This window comes from Brachionichthys hirsutus, chromosome 10 (genome assembly GCF_040956055.1).
Source record: "Brachionichthys hirsutus isolate HB-005 chromosome 10, CSIRO-AGI_Bhir_v1, whole genome shotgun sequence".
In the NCBI taxonomy this organism is placed as follows: domain Eukaryota; kingdom Metazoa; phylum Chordata; class Actinopteri; order Lophiiformes; family Brachionichthyidae; genus Brachionichthys; species Brachionichthys hirsutus.
The window spans coordinates 5,229,056-5,240,002 of record NC_090906.1 but is presented as its reverse complement, the minus strand read 5'-3'; the positions used below and the strand labels follow the sequence as shown (position 1 = coordinate 5,240,002).

Here is a 10,947-nt window from a genome sequence, read left to right as displayed (position 1 = left end):
GTTCTCTGGCCTTCGCCGGGTTCAGACTCTCGTGTGCTGCTCCTTGATGCCAATCTGGGCTCCCCCAAAGGTCAAGTTGATGTTGTTGTGTGATTATCGATTTTGGTTTTTATACTTAGAGTCAGACTTGCCTTGGTTTTTTTGTTGGCTGTGGATTTTTGTTTTGCTATTAGAGGTCCAGCCCGTCTCCCCTTCGTGATTGTGGTGGCTTTGAGTTTTGATTTTTGCACCTCCAGTCTTAGTTGCTTTTGGCTGCGGTTTAAAAAATGTATATTTTTGGATGTACAGAAATCCAGAAAAACATGAATCAGATTGTTTTTATTGCAGAGAGAATTTTCCTGTGGAAGGAATCCGCCTGTGTTTGTGCAAAGCAGTCTGAATAAGCAGAATATACATTTATTTTATATTAAGTAGATTTAAAGAAAGGTGGAAGAATTGTGCCAAAGAGACATTTAAAAGAATTGTCCACCCAGTCAAAATGGTTTATTTCATTGAGGTAGGGGTGTTAAAATACACGTCTGCTTCTGCCTTCTTCAGGTTGTACAGACACAAGGAAACAAACAGAGGAATAACAGTATACCACGATGCGGTTCAGAAGACACTATAATCTATTATTAATATTATCATCAATACCTTTAGTGTATGAACATGGATTTTTATGCATTTCTTGGTCATAATTCTTCCACCTTTTTTGTTTAGTTTCCTTACAGGAGGTTTGAGGGACACCAGTTTCAATCCAGATTCCTCTCTTCTATTCACAGATATAAGTTAACAGTTTAAATGGATCAAGGTGAAGGGGACAAATCAAATACTAAATAAATTATTTCTACTTTTTTTTTCATCTCAATCAAAATTTCATAGATGTATGGTTGCTTAAATTATTATTTATTTTCGTTTAAAGTTAACACCTTGGTCTTTATATAGAAATGTCAAGACCTTTTCTAATGCTGCTCTGGTATATTATGCTAATGAGGTTGGATACAGAAGTGTAATTTGCTGTCACAACTCTTCCTTATAAAGGAGAAGAAACGTGCTGCGTCAAGTTCTTACCTTTTTTATGCTCCTCTATTTTTAAATGTCAGTAAAACACAGCAACAGGGCCAACATGCAGCCATTATTGTAAGATGATTAGAACAAGTCATGGCCGAAGACTACATCATCGTCATCCTCTGTTGCTGGAACAAGTTCACAAGAGAGGGACCGTTGCAGCTCGCTTCGGTCTGGTCTGCTTTGATCCGTAGCAGCCGGATGCGTTCTGTCCTGGGCTCGCTCTCATAGTAGGAGCACCTTTTCAGGTGGTCAGACATCGGCGGGACGTCTTGGAAGCACCAAGCGTCCACGGGAGAGAAAAGGGTGCTGAACTGCCACACCTAAAATCGAAGAGAGAGACAACTAGAGCACTGTCATTGAGTCGGTTTTCATATATGTCCATTTTCACGTACCTACTTCATAGTTTCAGTTTGGTTTAATAATTACAATTTCCAAAATAAGTGTCTGTCAGATTCCAAATCCCCACGAGCCAAAATAAATCTTAATAAATATTGAATTGATAAACATTTTTGAAGCAGTAGGGAACCATTTGAATACTTTTTTTTTCGGCTCTTAATGTCTTTCCCAAAATGGGATTTATTTACTCTGTTTATTGTCAAGAGTTTCCAAAAAAGTGAATGGAATTAAAGCAATTAAAAAAAAAAAGGCATAGTCTTTGTTGTGAAGATGCACAAACAATAATGTCAACATACAACAAATATCAGCAGCGTGTACGTCCTTACCCTCTGCGTCACCTTCCACGTGGCTCCTCCATGCGAGTAGGTCTCCCTCTCCCATTTGAGGGTGACCATCCCTCGCTCCTGCAGCAGGGAGGAGCACACCTGCCTCATGAGGCGGGACACCAGGGCCAGCTGGGACAGGGACAGACTGTCCAGGAAACTGGCCACGTGACACAGCACCTCGTAGGGCAGTGAGCTCAGGGAGTCCTCCCTTCCCCTTGCCTGGCCTCCTCTCTCCCTTTGAATTGTTGAGGAGTCCACTGAGCTCCTGGGGGGCTGGGACGCCACCCCCACAGAAACAGGGGTGGTGGGATGGAGGCTGAAGCAGCCTAGATCCTTGCTGAAAACAAAAAGTCCAGTCTTTAAAGATGCATTGCCCTGCAAGTTATTAATGGAGTGGGTTCAGTGAATATAGAGATTGAGATTTAACGCATCCAAAGAGCCAGATATTTCCTTCAGGAGACCTGGGGGAAAATAAAATAAGGGAGGAGGATATTTATTGTTATTTTTACTTTGAAATAGAAATAGAAAGCCTTTATTGTCATGGCATAGTAGCTACACAATGAGCTACACTTTGCTGTTCACCCATGAAGTTGAACTTTATTCACATCTTGTTTCTAAATCTTCAACTGGTGTAAGAAGAAGAGAAAAATCTGTGACATCTGATTGAGAAAGCGCCAGACGACTTAAAAGATGAGCTAAGGTCTCACTTGTAGGTCACGCGGGCTTCATGCGTGGAGGGCTGGAATCTGTTCTGGATGTAGGTGCATCCCAGGTACGCCAGCGGACATCTCTGCTGGAACCATCCGCTCACGCCCATCTGGATATCGCTGTGCACATTCCTGCACGTGGGAATATATTGGTTTTTGAAGCAATAGATTCCATTGAATTGAATGAAGTGCGCCTGGATGACTTTTACAACCTACTTATAATGTTTGCCATATTCCCTGCGCTGGAACGTGTGCCCACAGAGGAAGGTGAAGGCTGAGCTGCCCTTGTGATATCGGTTGGTGACGCCCTCCGCCTGCAGCTGGAGGTGCAGCTCCAGCGGTTTGGCAGCGGTCGAGTCGGCCAGAGACGCGTTTCTCCGGAAAGGAGCAGAAAGGAAGTTGTAGGTCTGCGTGCCTTCGTCCTGTAACAGACCGTCTGTGCATACGCTCTCTGCAATGAGGTGTCCCCTTCGCTCCTTCTCCAGGGAGCACAGCAGAGCGGCCTGAGTCATGGAGGATTTAAACAGAGTGAGGATCAAGGACTTTAGTGACTCTGTGTAGTTTAGCTTTAAAACTACACGTCCCTCAGCTCCGTGGTTTTGGCTTTATGGTCTGCTGCCTTTTTCCTCTCACCTGAATTTCCTCCCACACTGGCATCCTCTCTTGTCCCTCCTCCAGGTCACTGGTGTCCACGGCCTTACTTTCTCTCTTGTAGAAACCGGGGTTGCGGATGCGGCTCTGCTTGGCAGAAAAGCTGGTTGGGATTTGAAAGGTGCGTACGGTGATAATCTTCATCGGCTCCACGAACCCGTAAACAAATGTCTTCTCGTGTCCGGCGAGGCCGGAGGAGGAGGAGGACGTGGGGGAAGCGGTGCAGCTCGCCTGTTTGCAGGTGGCACCCATGCAGGTTTCTGCAGGATCTTCCTCGGCCAGCGTGCCCAGGCTTGCTCCTCTCCCTTTAGCCACTGGCTGGCCTCTGTGGGCCTCTTCGGTCACCCGACAGCAGCCCATCTCCATACTGAACATGCGTTCCCACGCGCTGTAGCTCCCCAACAGATCAGCATGCACTCCTGAAGCCCCGGCTAAAGCATCTCTCTCCTCTTGGGTTAGCTCGCGCTCATATCTAACGTTGACATCATCTTCATCCTCGTTTTCAGCTTCTTTTTCATCAGGTGGATGGAAATCGAACGCATTGATAGACTCCCAGGTGCGACTGCTGACTTCCTTCACAGCCGCCCTTTCTGCTACTGTTCTCTGCTTCTCTGCCCTCCACTCCTCCTCCCGCCTCTCTTCCTCCTTCTCCTCCTCCTCCTCCACACTCTGTGTCAGCTCTGGGAACAGTTTCTTCATCTTTAAGGCGTGAAACAAGCGCTCCTGGTCTTTCAGGGCCAAGGCTAGGTTCAGACACCCGCTTTGGTCTCTTTCCCTCAGCAGGTTTTCATGCAGTTCTGTGTTCGGATAAGAGTTGGCGTCATTGGCCGGCCATCGATTCCACTCCATGGAGCAGCACACCACGCTGGCCGGACACACCTGGAGGTGAGCCGCCTGCGAGGAGCGGGGCAGGTGGACCGGACAGCCGAACGCCGCGTTGAGGCAGGGGACCCTCACGTTAGGGCAGAGCAGAACGTGTTCCTCCTCTTTGCACAAGTGGAAGAGAGCTCCGCAATGCAGGCGGCAGGAGGCGACTGCACAGCACACGGAGGCCTCCACCCGGGCCCTGCAGCGCCGGCTGTAGCAGGAGTCACAGTGGACATGATGCCCGCCGGATCCTCGACAACGACGACTCTGATTGGGTTTACAAAGAAAAAGATGGAACAAACTAAACAAACAAAAAAAAGGCACTAATCTGATTTTAAATGTGTTTTAGATGCGTAAAGTAAATTAAAATGTATCCATAACACTTTCACATACATTTGGTTGGTTTAATTGATTAACTGTGCTTTAAAGCTTAAACCTCTATTATCCCTGCCGACCTGTAGGAAGACAATTCATTCATTCATTCATTCGTGAATGAGATGATTTAACAACTTTAAAGCTGTATAAGGAGAAAGCAAGAGTTTAGAACTGAACTGATTTTCTCTAAGACATTCGAAATAAATCCATGCACTGGCACCATGTTTCAGATCCTCTTGCAGCGCTTTCTCTCTGCAGCTCTGTGTCTGTCCTGCAAACAGGGAGGAAACTATCTCAAAGTCTCACAAAATAATCACTTTTGAAAACAAATAGCATGTGAACGGGCAGCGTTACGACACAGCAGAGCTCTGCCGCTGGAGAGTCGACGAGAAAATGAGACTTCAGCCTACCGCTTAGGAGAAGAGCACACTCCCTGGACTCCGTCTTGTGCTTTACAGACCAAAGTGACTGTGTCGTTATAAATAGAGCTGAGCAACGACAGTCAGGTGGTCAGAAACATGGTTTGGGTTACCAGCACCCTGCATAACTTCTATCAAGGAACCACGCTCATCTTCTTCACTCTGCAGCGGTGTGGATCATTGATGTCAACCTGCAGCAGAGACCAAAAACCTTTCTGACACAATGTTGGTGTCAGTGTCCTCTGGTGGACATTTAGGTTCTGTTCTGTTTTAGCAGAACAACCAACAACCAGGTGTTCAGACATGCATTTTCATTTCTTTGGGATTTGGATGAAAATGAAATCCACTGCAGCAGCTTGAGAAACTGAGGGAGGAGTTATTTCTCCTGCTGAACCTTGGCTTGGTGCTCCTCGGCTAATTTTAACCTGCCGGTGTGAAGAACTCAGAGATAGAAAGCAACGTTATGAAACCAACGAGGGGAAACTGCGTCGGCAGAAGCACCTTGGTAAGCTCTTCACCCGGATCAGATTGAAACTTAGGAGTGTTTCTACTTTTAAAATGAACAGCAGTTATTGTACAATGTAAAGACGAGCATCGCAGCTCAGTTCAACATCCGAGTTGCTTTTTTAATGCTCGTTGCAATTACTGTCGAGATTATCTGCATCACACCTACGGTGAAACGAACATTAGTATGACAGACTGGTAGTTTAAATCATGTCATCTCTTGATTTTACAGGAAAATAAGTGCATTTTTACTCTTTCTTGTGCTTTGAGAGTGTCAAACGTCATGAAAGCCGTTATTTGTCATGCCTGCTTACTGCGTAGCCTAAAGGGGGCCTAAAGGGTTGAGAATGATAGCCCTGCGTGATTTAGTTTAGGTCTGATGTTACAAATTGTTTATTATTGTATGTTTACACTGATTTTTGTATTTTTCTTGCAGTATTATAAAACATCTGACCAAGGATTCCAGATATGGTGAGTCACGGCTTTTTCAGGTCTAACTTCTGAGTTTGAATTTAAGATTAAGAATTATACACTGTCGATATTATCACTGGCTGTCGTTGACGTTTCTCTTTTTTTTTTTCTCCTCTCATCAGAGTCATCGTTCTCGGCAGGCCCCCAGGGTGAAACATCATGTCCACTGTGACTCCTGCTACAGCCGGCGCTGCAAGGCCCGGGTGGAGGCCTCCGTGTGCTGTGCAGTCGCCTCCTGCCGCCTGCATTGCGGAGCTCTCTTCCACCTGTGCAAAGAGGAGGAACACAATCTGCTCTGCCCTAACGTGAGGGTCCCCTGCCTCAACGCGGCGTTCGGCTGTCCGGTCCACCTGCCCCGCTCCTCGCAGGCGGCTCACCTCCAGGTGTGTCCGGCCAGCGTGGTGTGCTGCTCCATGGAGTGGCTCCGCTGGCCGTCTGACGAAACGGACCCAAACAGCGATTTAGCTCTGAAGGAGAACGTGATGAAGGAAACTGAGAGGCCAGGGGAGCCTCTGGATCTCGCCATGGCCCTGGTGGATCAGTCAGACCTTTACATTCGCCTGAAGATGAAGCCCCTCTATCCGGAGCTGACTGAGGAAGAGGAAGAAGAAGTAGCGGGAAGGAAGGATGGGAAGAAAGACGAGACTCCAGTTGCAGGCCTTGTTAACGGTGTCTTGAACATTGATCCTAAGGAAGGTAAATAAAAACGCTGGTTCAGTACAATAAGAGATAACCAGCAGGGGTTGGAGTCACTCAAAGGCCATGAAAACCCGAAACACACTTCCCTGTGAGGAAGAACGGTCCGAAAATAATCAACGATTTCCTGCAGTTTAGCATAAAAGCACAAAAACAATAAGATCTGCTGTAACTACCAGATCTTCAAAACACAACCTAACATTTCTGTTCTTTTCTTTTTGCATGCCCTTCCTCTTGATCTCCACATGTCCATCCCAGAGAAGAACGGCTTCAGTGAGAAAAACGTTGCCGTAGAAACAGCACAGAACAGAGACGGACAAGCCTTCGGCTTCAGCAAAGAGATATTTAACATGACCGAAAGGATGTTCAGCAAGGAAAAGGGCGGCTGTGAAGTCGCTCAGGCAAGCCTTGACGATCCGCCCGAAAATCCCGAAACTTTGGGGGAAGGGAATGAGGACAGAACGGCGAAGACGTCGTGTGCAGAAAACGAGACCGCAACCAGTAACTGTCCTCCACCAGAGACGGCCAATATGGGCCTGGCCCCGTGGCAGGAGGGGGTGTTGGACCGTCTGAAGGAGAAACTCACCCCGCAGGAGTACAACATGTATATGGTGCATCATGGGCGCATGCTGCTCTCCTTCGGGCAAATCCAGGCTTACACGCCGAGGGACAGAGATTTTGTCTACGGCAGCCTGGAGCCTATCCCGGTCCAGACCCTGCGATCCTTCAAGGTGACACGTTTAAATACTCCAGCCATTTCAGTGCGTGTCTCCTCCAGTGAAATTCATGTGAACACTTGTTGGGCTTCGTGAATCATTCAAGATCAATCATTGTAAAACTATTGTGCTGACAAATACAGAATTTAAAGCATCATCGGGAAGCAAACGGTGATACGTGTTCTCTAAGGTAACATGCGTTCCTGTACTTCTTCCATAAGGTTCCTGACAGCTATCACTACAGGCAGCGGGTTCATCTTTATGACATTGCCAATCGCGCTCAAAGTGAGAGTCGCGGCGTGGACACGTCAGACCTCGGAGCCGAAGAGGAGGATTGGTCCGTCGACGAAGCGCAAGCCACCCTGCTGGGCTACGCAGAGAAGGAAGTGATGGGTCACAAGGCCAGTCACATATCATTTAGATACCATCAGTAAAATGTAAAAGCTCTACAGTATACATGACGAGATCATTATTTTTACAGGAAGCAAACACTGTACAGATCTTTAACTGGAGTTAGACATACTTCGTCATTGATCGGTTTCCATGCAGATCAGCGTGTCAAAGGCGTCCGATGGGCTCTTTGTGGACGAAGGAACGCAGACCCACTCGTTCCGCGCCGCGCCGTTCAAAGGGAAGACGACGCTGGCCGAGGTGACGGTGGACAGACCGCTGGAGCTTCGCCTCCAGCTGCAGTCAGAGAGGGTGAGCAGCAGACACAGCAGAGCCACCTGTGTCTTCGCCTTCCTCTGTGGACACACCTTCCACCGCAGAGAGTTCGCCACACATTTCAGGTGACCCGTTGATCGCCTTGTCTTCTTGTTGCATGTGTCTTTTTTTTTTTTTTTTTTGCAGTTGGTTATCAATTAACGTTGATGTAATAAAATAGTCACTGTGAAGTCATTCATGGGATTGCCAACAGATTCAACCAACAGGATATGCCAACGGGGTTAGTGTCCAGCAGCAGAATGTAGTTTGGCTTGCATTGTCTTTTCCATTTCTCCACCAATGGTTGGACATTATCTCCCAGCATGTGATGCTTGTTTAACTCATGCGTTGAGTTCTTCTTCCCAGGAACGTCCACAGTGATATCCAGACATCTCTGAGTGGATGGTTTGAGCAGAGATGCCCCCTGGCCTATCTGGGATGCACCTTCAGCCGGAGGAGGTTCCAGCCGTCCACACATAAAGCCAACGTCACCTACAAGTGAGAGGAGAGATTGGCAGATTAAAAATGAAACAAGAAGAGCGCAATAAATATTTACCCATAACTTTAAACAAAGAACAGTTGATAGTTTGACTGTCTAATGACTTTTGGTATCATCAGGAGCTAGATAGCTATTTAAAAAAAACAAATGTTTTATGGATAATTACTTGGCTCACGCTGCACCCTTCCACTCAGGATGTGTGTGAGACACTGCATGCCAGCTCCAGTCAACGTAAACCTGCATTCACTTCTGAACACACTAAAATTAAATAATGCCAGACCGACATTTTATTCTGGCTTGTATTTTGCTTTCCTTGCTTGCAGTCAGGAGCTGAGGAGCTTCAATTTGCGTCCAACACTTGTGGACACAGGAGTTGTTGGCCCTCAGCCACCAAGGAGCTCAGCGAGCTCCTCCACAGCCCTGAGGTTGAAGCGGAGAGGTTGGTCTGCAGGAGGGGAGGACTCCCTGAGCTCACTGCCCTACGAGGTGCTGTGTCACGTGGCCAGTTTCCTGGACAGTCTGTCCCTGTCCCAGCTGGCCCTGGTGTCCCACCTCATGAGGCAGGTGTGCTCCTCCCTGCTGCGGGAGCGAGGGATGGTCACCCTCAGATGGGAGAGGAAGACCTACTCGCATGGAGGAGCCACGTGGAAGGCTCAGCCTGTGAGATACTAATTTGCCGGTTCACTCATAATTTATAGTCACAAATCCTGGACTATCTGTGATCTCATGACTCTGAACTTTTTCATTTCTCTCCAGGTGTGGGAATTTAGTCATCTCTTTTCCAAAGTGGATTCGTGGCATCTGGCAGACATCCCTGCAATATCTGCTCATCTAAAAGTCTGTCCTTACTACGAGACGTCTCCACAGAGCAAGCCTGTCGCTCTTCCCGGCATGAGGGAGAGACAGGAGAGCAGCAAGGAGAGGCTTAGCCTCATCAATCAGTTCACAGGAAGCAGCTGTCGGCAATGAAATCAGACACGGCTTATTTGTAAAATCCTGTATTTGTGAATTATTAGATTGGGTTAGGGTGAATAACAGAAACACGGCAAAAATGAATGGGAGCCTGTAAACCAGGTAAAAGCAGGACGCTGTCTGTGTAAGGACTGAGACTGACTCCACTCCATGACCGAGTCGGCTTGTTCAATCCTCTGTTCTGTCTGTTCTGCAGACAGACCTGCACGTTATTCATCCCTCACCAAGGTGAAACATAAAATACTGTAGTGAACAAAGTCTGTTCAGAACAAAGCTGGAAGAATTTGCTTCATCTGTTCTCCGTGTTCCTAATTCCTATTTCAGCTACACACCAGTGAATAGTCGTAGAATATGGTGTGATGTCCTCTGAGGTTCAACAGAGAGAGAGAAACTTGTGAATTATTTTGTTTTTCATCATAGACATGCTGCAGATTCTTTTTTATTTTATTTTTTTTACACCGTATTAAATACAACTCCAAGGATTTTCCATAAATCACTAATTACAACTTGGTTTTTCACACTCTTAAACTTGATTTTGTACGAATTGCGACCAATTCAACAACCTCCAGTCGATAAATTGCTTGAAATCAGACTCAAATCTCAAACATGTAAAATAATCTTCCTGTCAGACAAAAAGTCTAAAAACATTTTTGTTCTTTATAAAATGATGAACTGGAATAATCTGTGAGACCCAGTTAAACCAGTTGTAGTCCAATCAAAGGATATCTTGGATAAAAGCAAACAAAGAAACATCGGCAGTGGGGCTCATTGTTTAGCACTAAAAAAAATGATTGTCATAAAACGCATTTACGTTACCAACAAGATGAAAAACAATCTGAATACAGTCCGGATCATCATCATCATCATCATCACGGAAGGAAAAAGGCTCCTCCTCTTTTTAAGCAGCTGGGGCTACCGTTTCCATGGAGCTCCTCCTCTTCCTGCGTCGTGGCACTGATCACCCTCCATACAGATCTGCTTTGTTATGAATGCAGAAGCGGCGGCGTCCTGCGCGTCCTGCGCGTCCGACCACAAGGTGATGAGGAGGTGATCCCGACCGCGGCGAGATTCGGTCGCCATAAAACAAAAATCCGCTGCAGCATCAAAGCCGCTCACCTGCGTGAATAAACAAGGGGCCGGTGGCGCCGTGCGCCGGATCTGTTGATTTCTCCATCGCTGCTGCATCAAGGACAAGAGATTCCAGGTCGATACGAGGATCCGCGAGAGACGCGCCGGATCGGATCCCGCGTCAGTGTCACGGTAGGCCCCGGCTACGCACGCACATTTACAGGTGGAATCTGCGCAGTCTGAATAAGGCTGAATAAATAAAGCAAAAGAGTTTGCATGCACTAAATAATATAAACAATAAACATTTGAATAAACAGCATAGTTGCGGAGTTAGAAGCAGCGCCATAGGACGGTGCAGCAACTATAAACCAGACTTGTACATTAGACAAGCCAATTTATAGTTTAATTCTTTATTTTTAATTGATACATGTCTTTCCAAGGAACTGACAAATAATGTTCAAGAACGAACCCGCTGCTCTCTGACTGCCCTGGGAATCCCTTTTCCTCAGCCTCCAGTCTCTTTGC

At 46.7% G+C, this 10,947-nt stretch overlaps 2 protein-coding genes across 2 annotated transcripts; one reads left to right on the top strand and one right to left on the bottom strand.

Moving 5' to 3' along the window:
• Positions 1-331: 331 nt before the first annotated feature.
• LOC137900217 (F-box only protein 40-like) lies at positions 332-4,595 on the bottom strand. Its single transcript, XM_068744277.1, has 6 exons — positions 4,587-4,595; positions 3,113-4,264; positions 2,696-2,982; positions 2,480-2,611; positions 1,773-2,109; positions 332-1,370 (listed from the first exon to the last, which is right to left on the bottom strand). The coding sequence occupies exons 1-6, from the start codon at positions 4,593-4,595 to the stop codon at positions 1,152-1,154; spliced, it is 2,136 nt and encodes a 711-aa protein (XP_068600378.1). The 3' UTR covers positions 332-1,151.
• A 661-nt stretch (positions 4,596-5,256) lies between these two features.
• Positions 5,257-10,041, top strand: LOC137900495 (F-box only protein 40-like). The gene is made up of 9 exons (XM_068744586.1): positions 5,257-5,296; positions 5,732-5,766; positions 5,889-6,463; positions 6,701-7,193; positions 7,400-7,579; positions 7,728-7,969; positions 8,250-8,381; positions 8,706-9,042; positions 9,139-10,041. Exons 2-9 carry the CDS (start codon positions 5,764-5,766, stop codon positions 9,349-9,351), a joined length of 2,175 nt encoding a protein of 724 aa, XP_068600687.1. The 5' UTR covers positions 5,257-5,296; positions 5,732-5,763; the 3' UTR covers positions 9,352-10,041.
• Positions 10,042-10,947: the final 906 nt, after the last annotated feature.

Bases quoted from the DNA above. Each gene is read 5' to 3' on its own strand.
- LOC137900217 (XM_068744277.1), bottom strand. The intron at 2,110-2,479 runs GTGAGACCTTAG...TTTTGTTTTCAG, and splicing joins GAAGCCCGCGTGACCTACAA to CAAGGATCTAGGCTGCTTCA. The intron at 1,371-1,772 runs GTAAGGACGTAC...CTTCGATTTTAG, and splicing joins CGTGGAAGGTGACGCAGAGG to GTGTGGCAGTTCAGCACCCT.
- LOC137900495 (XM_068744586.1), top strand. The intron at 7,194-7,399 runs GTGACACGTTTA...TTCTTCCATAAG, and splicing joins AGACCCTGCGATCCTTCAAG to GTTCCTGACAGCTATCACTA. The intron at 7,580-7,727 runs GCCAGTCACATA...GTTTCCATGCAG, and splicing joins AGGAAGTGATGGGTCACAAG to ATCAGCGTGTCAAAGGCGTC.